This window comes from Neovison vison, chromosome 12 (assembly GCF_020171115.1).
Source record: "Neovison vison isolate M4711 chromosome 12, ASM_NN_V1, whole genome shotgun sequence".
Classification (NCBI taxonomy): Eukaryota; Metazoa; Chordata; class Mammalia; order Carnivora; family Mustelidae; genus Neogale; species Neogale vison.
In genome coordinates, this window is record NC_058102.1 from 17,909,561 (window position 1) to 17,931,422 (window position 21,862).

The 21,862-nt window shown below is 42.7% G+C and overlaps 1 protein-coding gene, 1 non-coding gene and 1 pseudogene across 2 annotated transcripts in view; 1 reads left to right on the forward strand and 2 right to left on the reverse strand.

Annotated features, from left to right (window-relative positions):
- Positions 1-1,813: 1,813 nt before the first annotated feature.
- Positions 1,814-1,922, reverse strand: LOC122892815. Its single transcript, XR_006381496.1, has one exon. It is a non-coding gene; the product is annotated as a U6 spliceosomal RNA (small nuclear RNA).
- Positions 1,923-4,545: 2,623 nt separating this feature from the next.
- NT5DC3 (5'-nucleotidase domain containing 3) overlaps positions 4,546-21,862 on the forward strand; it is a 59,230-nt gene continuing 41,913 nt past the window's right edge. The window contains exon 1 of the mRNA XM_044227008.1: positions 4,546-4,764. Within this exon, the coding sequence (XP_044082943.1) occupies positions 4,563-4,764 (202 nt within the window). The 5' untranslated portion in view covers positions 4,546-4,562. The remainder of the gene's footprint in view (positions 4,765-21,862) is intronic.
- LOC122892256 lies at positions 18,768-19,407 on the reverse strand (annotated as a pseudogene).

Sequence of the window (21,862 nt, forward strand, 5' to 3'; positions counted from 1 at the left end):
ACAGGGTAATTCACAAGTACACTCTGCTGTGTTAGATTGGGCCAACTGGGAACATCATAGGGAGTTATGAAAATAATTCAAAAAAAGGCAAAATAGCCACAGATTGCTAAGCAGAGTCAATAGCTACAACTCCCTACCGGATTTTGAGACCTGGGTTATGACTCATGAAGCAGAGAGACAGAGAGAGAACATTTCTGCAAGCAGAAGACACCAGCTGGTCCTCAGAAGAAGAACATTTCAGTATGAGGGAAGGGGCGGTTTAGTACCATAGTCGAGGACAAGGGCTTGGGGATGAGGATTGTTCTACCATGAACTGGACTGTTCTATCATGAACTGGAGCAAGTTACTTCTTTCAGTTTTCTCCTCTTGAAAAGACGAAGGATATGCACCATAAACTCTCTGGAAGGACACGTGTTTTAGGAGAAAGCTGCATAGTTGGGGACTGAGACGGGGGAGAGACTTTTTACTTTATATCTTTATATATTTTAATTTTGAACCATGTGGATGTGTATCCTATTAAAAACCTAAATGAGAAAAAAAAAGACAAGTGATGATAGTTTATGCCTTACGGAATTACACAGGCCTGACAGATGACAATCACTCACGTAATTTACAGTTGTTACTATTATTATTAATACAGGGACACTGGCTGGGCCATCTGCCCGTGGTTTTCACCATGATATGCCTTTTTTTAAAGATTTTATTTTTATTTATTCGAGAGAGAGATAGAGAGAGAGAGAGAGCACATAAGCAGGTGGAGGGGCAGAGGGAGAAGCAGACTCCCTGCTGAACAGGGAGCCTTATGTGGGACTCAATCCCAGGACCCTGAGATCATGACCCAAGCCAAAGGGAGACACTTAACTGACTGAGCCACCCAGGTGCCCCTCACCCTAATATTCTTGGTGTAGTCTCTTTGCCACATATCCAGATTGACCCTATATGCACTGGCCTTCCATTATGTTTATAACCAGGGGTATAAATTCAGCTTCTTAAAGCAGCCACGTAAATGGATAAAATGAATTAAATGAGTACCACTAGTAAAATAGGTTGTAAAATATATATGTGTATATTTTTACTTTTAACACATTTTAGAGAATTATATTAAATTATTGACAGTGGCACCTGGCACTGTATAATGAACACCTACAGACCTTTACCTATATTCACTAGTTGTTAACATTTTGACGCTTGCATTCTTTCATAAACACACACACACACACACACATATATACCATTTGAATGTTAGTTGCTGATATGTCACATCTGTAAATACTTCAGCTTGTGTTTTCCAAGTATGAGGACAATCCCCCACGTGACTGCAATACAATGCTCAAAGCTAGAAAATTTATGTGTGTAAACCTGGCGATTCACAGACCTGTACCCCTGGGGATAAAAATATATTATATGTTTATAAAAAATAAAAATTAAAAAAATTTAAAAAAAGAAACAAAAAGCTAGAAAATTTAACCAAAGCAAAAGGCTATTTTTCTAATGTGCAGTTTAGATTTCCATGTCCCCGAGTGTTCTAGTAAATGTTCTTTATAGTCACTTGTTTTCTGATCCAGAGTCCTGTGTTAGATCTTCCATTGTATTTGGTTGTCTTCTTTTAGCCTAGAACTTTAAGTAGGCTTATTTTGTTTTCTCATGGCATTGACATTTTTGAAGAGTCGAGGTCAGGTTCTGCTTTACCCTCACTGCCTCAGTGTCCTTCAATTTGTATCTGACTATTTCCTTATAACTAGACTTAGGTTAAATTCTTTGGCAGGAATACTACAATAGATGATGTTCTGATGCCATCTTTTTTTTTTTTTTTTTAAACCCGGAATGCTCCATGAATTTGTGTGTCATCCTTGTGTAGGGGGTCATGCTAAATCTTCTCCGTATCATTCTAGTTTTAATATCTATGCTGCCAAAGTAAGCACCCAATGCCATGTTTTATAATTTTTTCCCCACCCTTCTCTTTTACATATGTGAAAGTAGGAGTGAGTTTTAAAAATTCTAATATTTTTATTTTCAAATATCCAGCAGGTCAGTTATTGGTCAGTGACTCTGGTCATCACGTCATCACTGAAGCAGTGGGCTATTTGTACAGATCGCTTGATTTAAGGGCGACCTACCTGGGATCTTCTCATTCATCAATCCATGGAATCCTGCAGTGAGTTTCTGTTCTGTGTCTCAATAAGAAAGGTACTTCTGGTTATTCACCTTAGATATGTGACCTCTTGACAATTTAAAAAAAAATTTTTTTGCAGGCTGCTGAAGGAAATTGAATGGATCAGAAGTAGGAGATGTTGGTCTCAAGGCATGAACCGGCAGTTTTCTGAGGGTTCCAGGAATGGCACCTCCTTATGGGACCACTTGCTTAAATTAAACTACCACAGTGCTCAAAGTTCTAATACAGTGAGCTCTGCAATATGCATGAACACAGATAAGCTACAGAGAGCTAAAAGCATGGACTTGGCAGCTCATACAATTTCAGATAAATCAAAATGTGCTTCTGGAAAAGGGAAAAAGGTCTTGAGACCCATTATTTCCGTTTCTATTGAGAAGATCCCACAGAAGACACAAAATAATCTTGACCTATGGAATGGCCCAGAGAAAGAAGCTTCACTGAAAAAGCAAGATTATTCCTCTAAGATCTTATCTTTGGGTGAAATGGATGGTGTCATTAAGTTTTCACGGCAAAGGATCTTGTCAGCTAAAGGCAAGGGTGAAAAAGGCCAAATCACCACAATTTACAGGCATCCCTTGGTAGTAGGATCTTTTAATACAAATAATTCCTGGGAATCTGTATCTGAGTTCATATCAGAAAAGTGGCTTTTTCATAGCCCAGACTACAGTTCAGTTTCCCAGAAGAGTTGTTTTGAGAGAAGACCTCAGTTTGAAACCAAATTGTTGAAGACCTCACATGATACTAATAAAGTATAAAAATTATCATGGGCTTTTTGTGTCTGTAATTTCTTTTTAGCTGTCTTTGTTTAGAACTCTTTGAGGAGATATTTTCTCTTATAGCTCTTAGAGGTGATGATAAAGTCTAGGGTTTTGATCTTTTTTAGCTCTTTAAAATGTTGTAATAGAGCTTAGCTAAAAAGAACAATTTTGATGTGATTCACATTTGTATGGTAGGTAGAAGAATGTTGCTCTTACAGGGTTCTGTGTCTAAAAATATGCTAAAGCAGTGCTATTAAAGTTCTAATTATGTTACAATTATGTTGCTATAGTTTATTTTGGATTTATGAATTGATTTTCCATGTAAAAATTTATAATTGCAAGCACCAACACTTTTTTTTAATGAAACACGAGTAAGAAAAGATAAATTGGAATAAACCAAAACCGCAAAATAAGTTTAGTGTCCCAGAGTCCATGGGTTTGATATCTGTTTTAAACGTAACAATTGCCTCTCACCAGTGATTTTTTACCCATTAACTGTTAAGGATTCCTTATTGGTTACCTCATCACCCAACTAAATCCTACATACTATGTTAGGAAGCCAAACGGGAGAGTGGACTCAGCTGTATGACTTCAGGATAATTAGTTCACTTCTCTTAGCCTCAGTTTCATTAGTTATACAATGGCAGAAATCCCAGCGTCTGCTTTTCAGGATTGCCAAGAGGATTGCATTAGATAATGCATACAGCGAGCCTTTAATGAACAGTAGTTGTTCTCTGTAACGGTCTAACTCAGAGGCCACCTTGTTCCCGGAAGCATCTTCCCACCCCTCCAGCCCACAATTTAAACATACGTGAACGCTTGGGTTGTTTTAAATCGTGTCCTATTTCACACACGGCAGGCAGTGTGGTCTCCCAGGCCGTGTGCCAGCCTGGAGAGTTTTCCCTGCCCTCCACCGGACACCCTGCTCATCGGTAACCACAGTAACCAAGAGCTTGGGAAGTCCTCTCGGTTCGATGATTCTCAGCCGGGCTCTGGGTGGGCAGCATCGGTCTTGCCTGCAGCAGCCAGGCCGGCTTCAGCCACACAGAAATGTCGCATGCGGGGGTTACTGTTTGCTTTTGGCGGAACCACAATGCACAGGACAGGTGCAGCCTCGCAGATCTGGAGGAAGACAGGTGCACCGCCCCTGTAAGCGCGAGCCGGAGCGGGAGAAGCAGGGTGGCGGTGTCCTGACGGCCTCCCTCTCCAGCCAGGAATCCCTGGAGGGGATCCCTGCAGCAGGCGGGGGCGGGGGAAGAAGATGACCTTCAAACACATCAGCCCACATATGGGACCTGACCCAGTTGGTCTCTTACGGGAGGCACTGGAAAGATCTAAGCCCGGGGATCCAGGGTCTTCCCCGACCGGCCCCCGCCCCTGTCTTTCGCCGGGCAGAGCCCGGTCCCGACGCTTGTCAGGTAGGACTGGGCCCCGCCCCTGTCCCCGCCCGCACCGGACAGGCCCCGCCTCCTCCCCGCCTCCGCGGTGGCTCCGCCCCCGAGGCGGCCAAAAGGGCGGGCCGCGTCGCCGCCACGTGCTCCGACGCAGGGAGCTGCCAGCCAGCGGGCTGAGCGCAGGCGGAGCCCTGGCGTCCTGCTCCGGGTGCCACTCGCAGCAGGGCGGCGGCAAGCATGGCTACGGCGGCGGCCGTGGCGGTGGCCCGTGGGGCCGGGGCGAGGGTGGCGGCGGCCCTGTGGGGCGGCTGCGGGAGTGCGGCCCGGGGGCGGCCGCGCGCGGGCCCCGCACGGCCCTTGTGCACAGCACCTGGGACGGCCCCGGACATGAAAGGCTACTTGTGGGAGCGCTACCGGGAGGCGAAGAGGAGCGCGGACGGTGAGTGCGGCGGGGCCCGTCGCGGGCGGTCGGCGGGGAAGCGGGCGGCCTCCGACCCGCGCCGGCCGCGCTGCTGACCTCTAGGGCACTCTAATCGTGACCCTCGGTCGCCCTCAGTTCCAGCTGCGGCGACATCTCTGCAGTGCGATTCCGGGAAACGCGGAAAAATGCGCCTCCAGAAACTTTATAAATTTGCTTTCTCCTGTCGGGAAAGCAGTTTTATAAATTGTTGCGATTTTTAACCAGAAATTCGCATCAGAAGCGCTTTGGTCTCCATCGCTTGGGAGACAGCGGCCCCCACGCACACCGTTAGGTATTGTTAGTAACCGGCAGTAGTAATAGAAACAGCCGGAGTCCGGCAGGCGGCGAGTTCCTCCGGAGCTGAGCTGCCAGGCAGGTGGCAGTGGCTGGAGTTGATTTTCCTTTTTTTTTTTTTTTTTTTGGTTCTGTTTCTTGTGTGTGGTTTCGTTTTGTTTAGTTTTCTGCTGTGTTTGAAATAGGAGAGGTCCCAAGTTGACAGTGTTCTGAGTTGTCTACTAACTTAATTGAGGAGGGAGTTCCAGGGAGTGACTCCTTCGTTGCCAGGGGAACATAAAATCATCTTGGTTCTGTGGTTAGTAAGGGAGATGGGCAGAGGCAGAAAGAGGCCTCGATAAATCATAGGGCCAGGCACACCGACTGTCTGCTTGAATTTTAATACCTACCAGGGAATATTTGTGCCACATCCGCATCCTGTAGATGGGAAAAGCAAGACTCAAGTTTAAGGAACCTGGCCAAGGTCACACCTTGACCTGGGGTCTGTCTCCGCCCCCAACCCTCTGTCCTGTTTCCTGTGCTGCCCTACCTTCCTCTAGCAGCTGGCTGTTGGGGAGCTGGTGTAAAGGACCAGTGATAAGTCATTGGTGCTGCTTCTTTCAAGGAAGATTTAGAATTGAAATATTTGTACTGTTGCTGGGAGTGAGGTGGGGTGGAGATAGCAAGTGGAGATAAGGAGACTATTTGGTCGGAGATCACATTGGGTAGGATCACATTTTCAGTCTTCTGGCCAGAAGTCAGTTTAATGAAAGAAAGCAAGGGGTTCTTTTCACCAACTGGGATACTTTTCTGAGGGAACTCAAAAGAGGCTAGCAATGCAGACTTCTGTGAAATAGCGCTTTTTAGTTTTCCTTTGCTCAGAGTTAAAATGTGCACCGTTTTTTGAAGTAGTTGTGTGGTACGGTGGAAAGGAGACTGGCTTTGCAGATGCTGGAAATGGCAGATCTTAGATGAAAGAAATATAGAACATCTACCTCAGCTTTAAGACTTGAAAGACTTAAAAAAATTTTTTTTTAAAGATTTTATTTATTTATTTGAGAGAGAGGGCTCGTGGGCATGGAAGGGGGTAAGGGCAGAGGCAGAGGGAAAATCAGGCTCCTGACTGAGGAGGGAGCCAGATGGGGGACTCATTCCCGGGTGTCTGCAATCATGACCTGAGCGGAAGGCAGATTCTCAACTGACTGAGCCACCCAGATGTCCCGCAAGACATTTTTTAATTGAAATTTTTAATTACGATAATTGTTTATTTACATGCAGTTGTAAAAATTAATACAGGGCGATCTGGGATACCCTTTACCCAGTTTCTCCCAGTGGTAACATTTTGCCAAACAATGATGTATTCTCTCAAGCAGTATATTGATACTGACCCATTTCACAGATCATAGAGTCTTCTGCTTCTCCTTTACTTGTGTTTGCCTATTTAATTCTATACAGTTTTATCACATGTATGTTCAAGCATCCAGCTCTATGGGCAAGATACAGAATAGATCTTTACAAGGATCTCTCACATTAGCTTTAGAGCCACACCCCCGCTGCTTTGTGTAGTCTCTGGGGAATTATCTGTTCTCCATTTCAGAAGTGTTCTGTAGAAGGAATCATGGAGTATGTGACCTTTTGGAATTGGCTTTTGAAACTGAGCATAATTCTCTGCAGAGCTGTCCGGGTGGTTATGTGTATTGTATCCATAGTGCGTTTTTTAATTGCTGAGTAGCGTTCCATGGAGGGCATGTAACCAGTTTAACCATTCTTTTTTGTTTTGTTTTTTTAAACTACGGTGAACCACTTAACTATGCTTCACACACTAAGGGATATCTGGATTGCTCCCAGTTTTTGACTATTATTAATCTGCTGTAAACAGTTGTGTATTGGTTTTTCTGTGAACACATGTTTTCATTTCTCTAAATGCCATTGTTCAGTTGCATGGTAATTGTATGTTTAGTTTTATAAGAAACTTCAGGCCGCGTGGTCGCCATTCTTCGTGAAGCTTCAGTTTCATCATCTGTAAAATGGGATGCCGGTAGTACCGTGTTACAGGGTTTGATGAGGAATGAATGAATCCATCCATGCAAGGTGTGTAGAAGGTGGGTGAGACAGTGGAAGTGTTGGGTGAGAAAGATGAGCATTGGGCCAGAGTTTGGGTTTTGGGGTGTGATAATTAGAGTGAAATTTGGGGTATGACCCCTCGGAGGAGATTTTGGAGACATAATTGCCTCTGTGAGCTCGGGTGCAGGTTACTTTTCTCTCTGACCTCAGTCTCCTCACTAGTCACCTGGGATAATGTAGGGATTTTCAGCATGGGCTTAGCACCCATGGACAGTAGTTAGTAGCTATTATTATTAGTTACTAAATAACTTACAGTTTTAGACAAATGTTTAGTGAGGGGTGGAGGTGGGTTATTTAGCTCTAGGGTCTAGGTCCCTAGACCTAGAGGTCAGCTTGGGGGAGTGCTAAACTTGACCAAGACACCTGATCTCTCTAGCTTCGGTGTCTCTCTCTGTAGAATGAGGCCCCTGGACTAAAGACTGTGTAAGCCTTTTCAGGTGTTACAGGTCTGTGAAGCAGGTATTCTGTGTGTCCTGTCCCCATCTTCATGCCCCCAGCGCATACCCGCGAGGTCCCTGTCTCACCCCTGAGAACACAGAGACTTTCATTTGACTTTTCTTTCCTTTTTCACCCTGTCTGGGGCTGCAGCATCCCTATTGGCCCTTCCTGAAGACTGTAAGAGTATATACATCCCCGCTTGCATGGGTTTGTTCAAGAATTTATTAAGCACTTAGCCATGGACTTAAAGGCTGTTGATTCAGACAGGCAGGTCTGAGAGTGAGGGGCCCGCAGAGGATGAGACCCTGCCTGCACCAAGTGTGGGACTGCCGTCACATGGATGGGGAGACTAGTAACAGATAAGTGACAGCCAGCTTGGGGGGAAAAAGAGACCCCAAGGGCTTTGCCATTGAGCAGGTGGCTGTTCAGGTACACAGGGGATGCGGAGAAGTGCTAGGGGCTGATACCTGAGCTGTGTCTGTAGGAATGAGAGGTCAGAAAAAATACAATAATCAATCAAAAACATGTAGTTTTTTTTTTTTTTTTTCAGTTTAGAAGAGAAGAAAAAATTGTTCTTTCTCATTTTTAGTTATTGCCTTCTGGTCATTGGATGTCTTGCCTAATCCAAACAATCTGCTTAGGTGTCTTCTCTTGGAAGGGTCTCCCAGAATGAAGCCTGTTCAGGGAAGAGATGAGTTTTACCCTTTCTCTCCCACACCCCCCCCCCGTTTTAATTTTATTTTAATTTATTTTTTTACATTTTTATTTCTTATTTTTTTAAGAGTGAGAGAGCACGTGCATGAGTGGGGTGGGGGTGGAGGGGCAGAGGGAGAGAGGGAATCCCACGCAGGCTCCTGCCTGACATGAGGCTTAATCTCATGACCCCGAGATCATGACCTGAGCTGAAATAAAAGATGGACGCTTAATGCACTGAGCCACCCACATGCCCCAGCTCCATTTTTTAAAAGTTTTTTTAAAAAATAAACTTTATTTTTTAGATCAATTTTAGATTTTGATTTCTCTAAATCATATACCAGTTTCCCCTATAATTAACCTCTTGTATGACTAAGGTACATTTATCACAATTAGGGAACCAATATCAGTATCTTGTATGTATCAGTGTTAACTAAAATCCATATTTAAGTCAGATTCCCCAAGTTTTTAACCTAATGTCCTTTCTGCTCCAGGATTGCTCCCAGAATAGCACACTACATTTAGTCCTCATGCTTCCTTGGGCTCCTCTTAGCTGTGATGGTTTCTCTGAGTGTCCCTGTATTTGATCACCTTGACAGTTTTGAGGAGACATGGTCACATATTTTGTAGAATGTCCCTCATTTGGAATGTCTTCCTTTTTTTTTTTTTAACTTGAGAATTTTGGAAGTATAATATTTATGCATCCTGTGTCCAATATAGCTCAAAGGAAAGGGTCTTCATATATTTGGGGAAAAAAAATACTGGTTTATAACCTCTAGCAGAGTTTTCCTGGACAACCATGGTTCTCAGCTGGAGTCAGGGGTGGGGGGGCATTTGGCAATGTCAGGAGACCTGTTTGATTGCCACAGCTGGGGCCCAGGGGGTGCTGCTGACTTCTAATGTGTGGAGGTCCAGATGCTGCTAGATAGTCTGTAATGCACAGACAGTCTGTAACGGACATTCGCAACAAAGAATAATCCAGCCCCAAATGTCAGTAATGCCAAGTTTGGGAAACCTTGTCCAAAAATGGGGAATTCTAAGCAATCATGTGTGATGATAATTTAAAGGGATGGAGATTGTTGTGTTGGTCTGTCATTGCTTGTTATGCTGCACCTTGTGCCCGTCTTCTTTGAACTTAATCCTTGGCCTGCCGTGTGTGCTCATCAGATAGCCTGCTCTGTTAGGTGCACAATGGAAGCATTGCCGCTTGCCTGGGCCAGGGGGGGGGATGGTGCTCCAGTCAGGCATTTGGATACCTAGAGCCTTCCCCCTGCCAGGCCCCCCCCCGCCCTTAGACATCATCTCAGAGCCTGGTCTGTTTAGAATGTTGGGCGGCTTAGCTGGGGCTGTGAAGGGTATTAACTTGGTGGAAAAAAGTATGGAGATTAGTGTGAAGTGTTAGAAGCTTTTACAGGGTGTTGAAGGATTTATTCAGAGTTCTTGGTTGAGAGTATTTGACTCTTATTCAGCAATTATGTATTTAGTGAGGACTATATGTAGGACAGTGATATAAGCTTAGTTTATAGAGAATAAACATAAAATGCAAACCCTTCCCTCAAGGAACTGTAGTGGGTTAAGGGAACACCTTAATGAGGTAATTTTAAGATGAGACCAGTGTTTCTTAGACTGTGTTCCACCAACTTTTGAGAAATGTGGTTAAGGAAATGTTGAAAATATATGTTAAAAAAGTTTTTTTTTTTTTTTTTTTTTAAAACAGGTAGGCTTATCAGATTCTTTAAAATGCATGAACCTCCGAAAAGGAGGATATAGGTGTAGCACTCCCCAAATAAATTTGACTGTGGAACCCCTTTTTGGAGGTAATAGTTCAAAATAAATGTTCTAAGGATTATACTTGGGAGGTTCAAATAATAGGTATAACAAGATTATATGTATATTATAACACCCAGAGGTGCTTAATTGTACAACTTATGCTTCTTCTTTGTAACAGGGATATAGAATAATGGAGTCAGGGTCTCTTTGACAATCTGGGGAAAGCTGTGTGTTCTGTGTTTAGGAAAATATGCAGATTTGACAGTTACACACAATGTAAGCGCACACAGACCCTTTCGTGAATGGTTTCAGGCGATTTCTGTAACATCTCAGCTTCATCCGGTGAGCCCAGCGCCCATCGAACCCTCTGTTACCTTATGAGAGAGTGTGAAGGACCGCCTTGGGTGGGAGGCTGATGGGAGAACTCAGCAGGACTATTTTCTGGGTTACAATTTGCTGAGAAGATCAAGAAGTCTGGCGTGCCTGGGTGGCTCAGTGGGTTAAAGCCTCTGCCTTTGGCTCAGGTCATGGTCTCAGGGTCCTAGGATCGAGCCCCATTGGGCTCTCTGCACAGTGGGGAGCCTGCTTCCTCCTCTCTCTCTGCCTGCTTCTCTGCCTGCTTGTGATCTCTGTCTGTCAAATAAATAAATACAGTCTTAAAAAAAAAAAAAGAAAAAAGAAGATCAAGAAGTCTGACTGGAGCAATGACATGTTTTTGGCCTGACTTTTACCTTTGAATGTTGAGATTTTCTGTAACTTGGGGAGGAGGCGGGGTGATCCGTCAGGAAGGCGCAGGGAGTAGCGATCTAGAATTCATTGTCCTCGTTCACCAGAGCATCCCGGGTAGCATGAAGAGGAAGCGAAAGAAGATAAAATGTAAAAAGATTCAATGATACTTATGTTGCCAGCTTTTGAAGGAAAGTAGAATCTTGAAAATTTGAGTAGTTCTGTAACTGTGAGTCACATCAGAATCATCCTGGGAGCTTGTTTATACATGGAGACTCCAAGGCCCTGGCTCAGGATTCTGATTCCTCAGGTGCGGAGCATGGGCCCAGGAAGCTGTATTGTTCCTGGGCTTAGGAACCAGTCTTCCGTTGAACTCTTGAAGAAATGTGGCAGCACACATATCTTCTGTATTTTAGAGTTGTTCTTTTGGATCTTGGTTTCCAGCAATCAGGTAGATTAGATGGATAGTTTAAAAATCTCTTTTGTATAGAATGTGCTGGAAAAATGACAAAGAATATTCTTTGAATGTATAACTGACCTTCGAAAAACTGAAGTGAAATGGCAGGGACTAAAACCGAAGGGTGGTGAGCAGCTCTGAAGGTGTTGCGGGAGCATTTGTGGGGTTTTATTAGCTGTGCCTGCTGAGAGTGGGGCACACGCACACACGCACACACACACTCTGTCTCTGTCTGTGTCTTTCTCTGTTTCCCTGTCTGTCTTTGTCTGTGTCTCTCTCTCTGAATCTGTTATAACTCCAGACCCACAGAGAGCTACCTTCCATGCAGGAAGACAATAGGGAAACTTGTCTGTCTTGGTCTCTGCTCTATATATTTCCCTGTGTGTGGGAGGCTGTGGAAGTCTCCCTGTGACCTTGTAATCACAGGCTAGTTCTCTCATGGGTTTGGGTTTGAATTTAGTCTGCTTGCCTGGTCTGGTTATCTCAAAGTGAGAAGTTAACTAAAAGTGGTCCCAAGGTGATAATGTCTGGGATTCTTGATAGAAGCAAATATAAACTCCCCCTGTGTGGCTAGACTTTCAACCTGGGCCGAAATGGAGAGCAAAGATATTGATAGACATGTGAGGAAATCCAATAAATATTGGCAGTATAGAAATCCGTTCAAAAGAGAGTAGAAGAGAGGAGGTAAAAGAACAGGGGAAAAGCAGGAGGTATAAAATGTGGTGGTGGAAGTCTTTCCAGATCTTTCAGTCATCACCATAAACTCAGATCCAAAGATGGATTGTCAGTTCACATATAAGACAAAATCTACCTGCATGCTGTTGGAAGACATTCACCCCCCAAAAAAGATGTAGAAAGGTTGGAATTAATGGGAAAAGAGATTTTGGGCAAATGCCAACTAAAGAGACCCAGCAAGTGTTAATATCAAACAAATACTGAAATGATACTGAAAGAAAATAATGTTTACTCTAGGAGAGCTGCAAACTGTAGTTCATGGGCCAGATCTGGCTTGCTATTTTTGTATATTAAATTTCATTGGAACATAGCCACACCCATTCATTTCCGTATGTTTGGGGGGGTGCTCCTTCTGTGCTATGACGCCAGAGTTGTGTAGTTGTGACAGAATGTATGGTTTATGGATACAGCTCAGAATCTTTGCAGACAGTGTATGTTGTCCCCTGGACAAGAGCTGACTCTCACAAAAACAATCCAGAGAATGTCTATATATAAAAAAGACAACAAACAAGTTGCAGTTGCAAGCCAATTTTTAAAGATTTGAAAACACATGAAAGATACTATAGATCACATACAGGGATACACATGTATGTGCTAAAAGTCTAAAATGTAGGAAAATGATGAACACCAGAGTCAGGGTAGTGGTTACCTCTTTGGTGGAAGGAGAATGCAGGTGAAGATTTAAGAAGTTTATTTCCTAAATTGGATGGTGGGAATTATAGGTGTTTTTTGTATTTATCTTTATGCCTTTCTGTGTGTCTTAAACATCTCAAAATGTATTCTTTTGTCTAGGTGTAGGATATTGATGATCCTGTGACCACAGGAAAAAGTAGCAAAAAAGATTTCAGGGAGAAACGTGCCACATAATAATTTTCACATTTTCAGGTAGGAAAGAAATTCCTAAAATAGGGAGAGAACCAGAGGACCCCTTAGAAGTCATAGAATCCAGTCCATTGCTGGGGAAATGGAATCCCTTTTTCCATGGCTCTTATTAGTGGCCATCTGGCATCTGCTTGAATTTGCCATATGAGCACAAGTTGCCAATTTTATTTTGGATGGCTTGAGTCACAGAGAGTAATTCTAATTCCTCTCCCATATGCTCGCTGTTTAAATGGCGATCATGCATCATCACTGCCCCTCCCCTTTGACTTCATTACTTTGGAAGCTCGCCTTTGCGTTCAGTCTGGTTTGTTGATAGCTCTTGGAAAGTGAACTGTTCTGTACTGAGGACAGGAAGCTGCTTGTAGTCTGACTGGCTCAGAGCGAGGGGCACCGCCAGCCCTGCCCTGCTTGGCCTGGTACTTCTGTGGGAACACCTAGAATCCAAGGCTGGATTCATTTACATGTGAAGTTCCCTTTCCATCAGGTCCCGACTTTGTCATTTCCTATATTGACACGATGCATTTTAGATGAGGATAAAAGAGGGGAAAAAAGCCTCTCCTCCAATTTTGTTTTTGAAGATTTTATTTATTTTTTGACAGAGAGAGGATGTGTGAGAGAGAGAACATAAGGGGGCTGGGCAGAGGGAGAGGGAGAAGCAGACTCCCTGCTGAACAGAGAGCCTGATGTAGGACTCCATCCCAGGACCCTGAGATCAGGACCTGCGCTGAAGGCAGATGCTTAATGGACCCAACCAGCCATGACTTTCCTCCAGAACTTCTTTGTGCGCCTGTCATACATTATTAGCAAGTGCATAGGAGAAAAAAGGTAGTATTTTCTTTTTCTTTTATTTTTTAAGTTAGATACTGCATGTTTTAGTCAAGTGAGAAAGAGAGGCTAGCTGACTAATCAGCTGAGTAGGAGATTTTTGTACTTCTGTGGGTTAGTCCTTACCTTTGGGAAACCCATCTTTTTCAGTTTACTGAGGTTTTGAGGAACTGTTTTATATATATATATATATACACACACACACACACACACATATATATATTTAAAGATTTTATTTTTTTATTTGACAGAGAGAGAGCACAAAGAGGCAGAGAGGCAGGCAGAGAGAGAAGGAGAAGCAGACTCCCTGCTGAGCAGAGAGCCCGATGCGGGGCTCAATAGTAGGACCCTAAGATCATGACCTAAGCCAAAAGCAGAGGCTTAACCCACTGAGCCACCCAGGTGCCCCGGAACTGTTTTTATATTAAGTGTATTTGTAAGATACATAAGCCTGATTAAAATTTTAATTTCATTAGAGACGTTAACTGTCTAATGTAACTCTGGTGGTTACAGGGATGTCCCTTTTGGGTAGGAACACCTGCTTGAGAAACATGATTACTGTCAGTATCAGAGTGTTGTCTGAGTGTCCGTTTTCTTTAACAGTAGTTTTTGAGTATCGTCTGTGTGCTGGTTACTGTAACTGTAGCAATGGGCAAGGCAGGCGTAGCCTGAGTAGCAATTTTCCAGCATTTTGCTCACAGGACTCCTTAATACCCTTAAAATTCTTGAAGATCCCAGTGTTTTCCGGTTTACATAGATTATACCGATAGTGACTGTATTAGAAATTTAAAAATGAGAGACTTAAAACATAGGTATTCCCCACTTCATTTAAAATAATAATAAATTTGTTAGCTGCTAATGTAAATGAGACACTTTTTGAAAGGTAACTATTTTCTGAAATCAAAGAACTTGAGAAGAATTCTTGGTTTCTCGTTTTTGTAAATTTCTGCAGTGTCTCAATTAACAGAGATGTCTGGAGTCTCGGATCTGATTCTGTGTTCAGACCACCGAGTCGTAACACCTCATGTAGCCTCTCACTGTCAATTGGTGAGGGAATAAGAGTGAAAGAGGCAAATAATCTCTTTATTAAATTCTTAACTAATTCTTGGATGCATTGCTGCAAATGTAGTGACTTAAAACTACACAGATCAGCTACAGTTTTGGAGGTCACAAGTCTGAAATGGTTCTCACGGGGGTAACATCAGGGTGTTGGCAGGACTTTGTTCCTTTCTGGAAGCTCTAGTGGAGAATGTTTTCTTGCCTTTTGCGGTTTCTAAAAGCTTCCTGCATTCTTTGGTTCATGGCCCCTTTCATTTTCAAAGCCAGCAATTTAAAAATGAAGTTGGAGCCTTTTTCACATCACATCACTCTGACGCTGCATCTTCTGCCTTCCTTTTCTACACTTAACCTTTGTGCGTGGGCCCCTAGGTAAACTAGCTTAATCTCTGTCTTGAAGTCTGCTGCTTAACCGCGGCAACCGTAATTCCCCTCTGCCAGGTCAAGGTGACATACTCACACATTTTAGAAATTAGGATGTGGATGTCCTAACCCACAGTATTCTGCCTGTCATCTTTAAGCAGTATTATAAAAAGAGTTTGACCCTCAGAGACCCCATGAAAGAGTCTGAGTATGTGGTTTCTGGGATTATGCCAGTCCAGGGAAAATATTAGTTGGATGGATGAGGAAAGGAGAGGGGACAGATATTTATGGATCACCTGCTGTGTGCTAGGTACTCTGCCAGGCATTCGACCCACATTTTATTGTTCACTGTGCCACCTGGGCTTACTTAACTTTCTAGCCTTTTTCTCCCCTGCAAACAGGGGATAGTAGTGCTTTCCTTAGGATGTTCTCGTGACCAGTCGTCAAGACAACAAGAAGTACCCACTGGACGGTATGTGGAAGGCATTGATAATTACTCCTTTTCTATGTCCTTCATACTTTAAAGAAAATTCTTGATAGCTTGCCTAGTGTTTGACCTTTTGATATGGCCAAATTTTCTAAGAAGTTTCTTCCATGAAACACACGAACTTTTCTTTTGAGCAGTTAAGTTTTGTTTTTGTTTTGTTGAAGTAGGCTCCACCCTTGGTGAGGGACTTGAACTCATGACCCTGAGCTAGAGAGTCATGTGCTCTCCCACTGAGCCAGCCAGGCGCCCCTAAGTTTGTTTCTTATTAAATGACTTCAGAATAGGTGTGATTGTATTTCAAATGTAATCAGATGTGGTTTTATTTTTTGAACTTTAGGAAGGAGGATGGATTTCTACAGAGCAGTCAAAATTACAGATATTATTTACAGAATAATATGTGGTTTTAGCTTTTGGTAGGAGTAGTGTAAATGTCACGCATTGTTAATTATTCAGATGAGTAATAGTATTTGTCACGGATTGCTGTTCCTGGAGATGATGCATAGTGTCTGAAGTAAAGGAAGAATGAAAGCTGCTTTTTAGATTTGTAGATAAAAATGACTTTTGGGATGCCACCTCCTCTGGAGAGGGCAGCTGTGCCAAGTTTCTTCTCCACTTGGCATCTTGCCATTTCTTGGCCTTCCCGCTGCCTGTGATGTCGTTCACCACAGAGCTAGTGCTTTATTATTTACTCACTTACAGTCCCTGCACGGTTCTCTGTGCGGTGCCTGGCACATAGTAGGTGTACAGGAAGTGTTTACTGAAAAAAATTCCTGAGGATCAGGTAAGTGGGAAAACCAGTTTACCAAAATCCTATGTGCTGTGTGATCTCATTTACAGAAAAGTCTAGAAAAGGCAAACAAGTGTGGTCAAAAGCAGAACAGCAGTTGCCTGGGGGTGGTCCGTGGTCGAGGGGGGAGGGTGGGTGGGTGGAATTCAGAGGGGCGTAAGGAAATATTTGGGGATATTAGATACACTTATTATCTTTATTGGGATGGTGGCTTCGTAGGTGAATACGTATGTCAGACCTCATCAAACTGTGTACTTTATGTGTGATTTCTTATACGTCATTGTACCTCAATAAAGCTATCCAGTAAAGACAAAGAAATAAGAGAAGGACTCTGGGTTAGATTGGCTTGAAGGAAGGTTCCTCCCGTAGGAGTGAGAACAGTGTGACACAGGATGAAACTGGTGTTCTATCCTGGACCTCCAGGTGTGGCTGGAGGCGGTACTGCAGGGTCCCAGAAGAACACAGGATTTGTGTGTTTCGAGGTGGGGAAGGGTCATTTCTTATCTAAGGGTTGGGTTGTACTGGGCAGGTAACCCTATAATGTTCACCTTCATAGTGAAAAGGATATCTTGATCACTTGGTACTTGTCTCTGCATCTGTTGGACTGAGGCAGAAGTAAAGGGCTTTATAGTCGAATGGCTGTTGGAGAAACTGGAGATCCTGGAGATGGTATTTTCTGGCTACAAATAGTTGGATTCAAATCTCTAAGGTCTAATAGTAGCGCTGCTTTGAATCATCTGTCTCAGTCACGTTGTTTGCTCTACGTTTTCTTCCCTTACTGTAACTAATTAGTAGAAAGGCTGTCAAGTGGTCACAACCATATAAAATCACGTTTGTTGCCAAGAACCATAACATTCTAAATGTTAACATGAAATTTGCATTATGGTCACATTGTTCCTAACACGTCGATTGTGTTAGGACAGATTCGCATTCTTCAGACAGGTGTCAATAGAACTGGCTGTCTTTGCCCAAGCCTTGCTGACACAAGGAAGTTGCAACTTGACGCAAGTGAAGTTTGCTAAGATAAAATCCTCAAAGGTAATTGTCTTTTCCTTATCATTGTCCTTGGCAATTACAACTGAGAAGTTTAATGTTTATAATTTGGTCATAGAACTTTGAGCTCACTTGCTGTGGAGACGGTGGAGGGTGGAGGACATGTAAGTATGGCTTCAACTTAGGCACAAAAAATTCCTCTTTTTTTTCATGTATTTTTAATCAATCTATACACCTCCTTTAAAAAAAAGAATTATTCATTTTAGAAAGAAAAGAGTGCATGCGTGAATGGGGGGAGGGGCAAAGGGAGAGGGAGAGAGAATCTGAAGTAGACTGCCCGCTGAGCTCGGAGCCCAGTGTGGGTTCAGTCTCGTGAGCCTGAGATGGCCTGAACCAAAACAAGAGTTGTATGCTTAACTGATTGAACCACTCAGGTGCCCCTATATATGTGTATTTATATGTTTTTTTAAAATTTTATTTTATTTTTTCAGCATTCCAAGATTCACTGTTTATGTACCACACCCAGTGCTTCATGCAATCCGTGCCCTCCTTAAAACCTACCACTAACTTCACCTAAAACCCTCCAAAACCCTCCAAAACCCTCAGTTTGTTTCTCAGAGTCCACAGTCTCTCATGCCTTGTCTCCCCCTCCGATTTCCCCCAACTCTCTTCTCCTCTCCATCTCCCCATGTCCTCAGTGTTATTCCTTATGTTCCACAAGTAAGTGAAACCATATGATAATTGACTCTCTCTGCTTGACTTATTTCACTCAGCATAATCTCCTCCATTCCCGTCCATGTTGCTACAAAAGTTGGGTATTCATCTTTTCTGATGGAGGCATAATACTCCATAGTGTATATGGACCACATCTTCCTTATCCATTCGTCTGTTGAAGGGCATCTTGGCTCTTTCCACAGTTTGGTGACTGTGACCATTGCTGCTATGAACATTGGGGTGCAGATGACCCTTCTTTTCACTACATCTGTATCTTTGGGGTAAATACCCAGTAGTGCAATTACAGGGTCATAGGGAAGCTCTATTTTTAATTTCTTAAGGAATCTCCACACTGCTTTCTAAAGTGGCCGCACCAACTTGCATTCCCACCAACAGTGTAAGAGGGTTCCTCTTTCTCCACATCCTCTCCAACACTTGTTTCCTATCTCATTAATTTTGGCTATTCTAACTGGTGAAGGTGGTATCTCAATTTGGTTTTGATTTGAATCTCTCTGATGGCTAATGATGATGAACATTTTTTTAATGTGTCTGTTAGCCATTTGTATGTCTTCTTTGGAGAAGTGTCTGTTCATGTCTTCTGCCCATTTTTTGACATTATCTGGTGTGTGTGTGTGTGTGTGTGTGTGTGTGCGTTTAAAATCGTGCTGTATGACCTTTAATTAGGTATAAAGACTTCTAGTCACGTCACCTAGGGACCATTCTACCCGCTGCTCTGTTTGGCCATCAGTCTCTTGTCTCTCTCTTCAGCAATGGTGAGGCGGATACCCTTTCCACAGGGAAGAGAAATCCATGGTTTGTTGCCTTTGCCAATAACAAAAATGTTGGAGAGTCGGGTGGCAAAGCTGTTGCCATTGGCATCTTTCACGTGAACCACATCAAACGAACCAGGGTGTCTCTCTGTGTTGGTGATCACACCAATTCTTCCCAGGTTAGCACCCCCAGTCCCCATACACAGATTACCAGTGTCAAACTTGATGAGATCAGTAATCTTTCCGGTTTCCAAATCAATCTGAATGGTGTCATTGACCTTGATGAGGGGATCAGGATAGCAGATGGTGCGAGCATCGTGAGTCACCAGATGGGGGATTCCTTTTGTCCCCACAAAGATCTTTCTCACTTTGCACAACTTTTACTTGGCCTCCTCGAGTGTAATCCGATGAACAGCAAAGCGACCCTTGGTATCATAGATCAGACAGAAATCTCTCCGGTCTTGTCAATGCCGATGACATCCATAAAACCAGCAGGGTACGTTATATCAGTTTGGACCTTGCCATCAGTCTTTTTTTTTTTTTTTCTAAGATTTTATTTGTTTATTTGACAGACAGAGATCACAAGTAGACAGAGAGACAGAGAGGCAGGCAGAGAGAGAGAGAGAGGGAAGCAGGCTCCCTGCCGAGCAGAGAGCCCGATGCGGGACTCGATCCCAGGACCCTGAGATCATGACCTGAGCCGAAGGCAGCGGCTTAACCCACTGAGCCACCCAGGTGCCCCTTGCCATCAGTCTTAATAAAACGCTGCATACAGATCTTCTTTACTTTCATCTCCTGTTAGGGCATACTTATGTCTGTTCCTTAAGAAAATGATGAGAGGGAGACACTTTCTCAGCTTATGGGGACCAGTAGATGGGCAAGGAGTGAACACACCAGTCAGTTTATCCGGCATCCAATGCTTTGGAGCTGCTACATGCTTCAGATGTTTCTTGGGATCATGAGCCATGGCTGCGCTAGGAATGAAAAGAGCGATTATCTGGTTTTTTGAGTGTTGAGTTTAAGGAGTTCTTTATAGATCTTGAATATCAGCCCTTTGTATTGTCATTGCGAGTATCTTCTCCCATTCCATGGGTTGCCTCTTTGTTTTCTTGACTGTTTCTTTTGCTGTGCAGAAGCTAGCTTTTGATCTTGATGAAGTCTCAAAAGTTCATTTTCTATTTTGTTTCCTTTGCCTTTGGAGACATGTCTTGAAAGAATTGCTGTGGCTGATGTCAAAGAGGTCACTGCCTATGTTCTCCTCTAGGATTTTGATAGATTCCTGCCTCATGTTGAGGTCTTTATCCCTTTCGAGTTTATCTTTGTGTATGGTGTATGAAAGTGGTCAAGTTTCATTCTTCTATACATAGCTGTCCGATCTTCCCAGCACTATTTATTGAAGAGACTGTCTTTTTTCCACTGGGTATTTTTTCCTGCTTTATCAAAGATTATTTGACCATAGAGTTGCGGGTCCATATCTGGGCTCTCTACTCTGCTCCACTGGTCTGTCTGTCTGTTTTTGTGCCACTTATGTATATATATATTTTTATCTTTTTAAAGATTTTTATTTTACTTTACAGAGGGAGAGAGATCACAAGTTGGCAGAACAGCAGGCAGGTGTGTGTGTGGGGGGTACCAGGCTCTCTGCTGAGCAGAGATCCCGATGTGGAGCTCGATCCCAGGACCCCAAGATTATGACCTGGGCTGAAGGCAGAGGCTTAACCCACTGAGCCACCGAGGCACCCCTATGTAGATTTTTCTAAAAGGTATTTTGAAATCTTGTTTCTAACATATGAACTTTTAAAAGAGGATTTGAAGCTGTGTTAAAGAGATATGAAATAATTCATAAAATATTTCCAATATTTATGAATATATTCATTAAATGGCTGAATAGTGAAATACAAACCGAAGTTGAGATTGGGTCAAATTAGAGAAAAACAAGCATTTTAAATCTTCTCTAACTTTTCTTGATTTAGGAGCCTAGAAATATTTTACCAAGAAATCTGACCTTGAGTTGTTTATTTCATCTTCATTTTCCTTCTTTGTAAATAATAACTACATTAAGTGAGGTCCATGCACCTTCATCTGGGGTCCTGTGTGTAGCAAGTGCACGTCATTCTCAGCCACTGGGACTCCTGGTTGTGGCCCACTGAGCCCTGGGAGGATTCACAGAAAGCTTCGTGGTGGTATATGAAGGGAGAAATGGTAGGCTTTCCTTCTGTTTTTTGTAACATCTAGGGAAAAACTTGTTTCTTTCTCCTTTTTCTTTCCTCCCCTTCTTTTTCTTCTTCAGGGACTTCATATATGAATGTTCTCTTTTTTCCTGGGAGAATAATTTGAAGTCTAGGGTATATACCAAAAAGAAAAATCCTAATTAATTAAAGAAAAATGTCATCTTTGTATCTCTGGGATTGTGGTTTGTATTACCCAGAAATTGAACGTCAAGAATTTTCAGGTGCATTTCAGCTTTCTTTTTGATCATTTACTTTTGTTAGCCATTTACTTTTCTCTCTTATGAGATATATCCTTTATCTTTATATTTATTGGGTTTTGGATTCTTTTTTAATATTTAGGATATTAGTCCTTTGCTTTTTACCTTTAAACTTATAATATAACCTTTCCCCTTGGATTATTGTTTTTGATATTTTTGATACACAGATGTTTAAAATTTTTATATTATAGGGGCATCTGGGTGGCTTAGTCAGTTGAGCTTCTAACTCTTGGTTTTGGGTTAGGTCATGATCTCAGGGTTGTGAGATCGAGCCCCACATCGGGCTCTGTGCTGGCATGGAGCCTGCATAAGATTCTGTCCCATTCCTTGTGCCCCTCCCCACCCCCATCTCTCTAAAAATTTTTTTATATTGTAAATCTGTTGATATTTTCCATTTGTGATTTATTGTTGTTGCTTTCACATTTGGAATGATGAGATAAATGGTGATCTATATAATTTTGCCAACTTTTTAAGATTTAAAAAAAATTTTTAATTC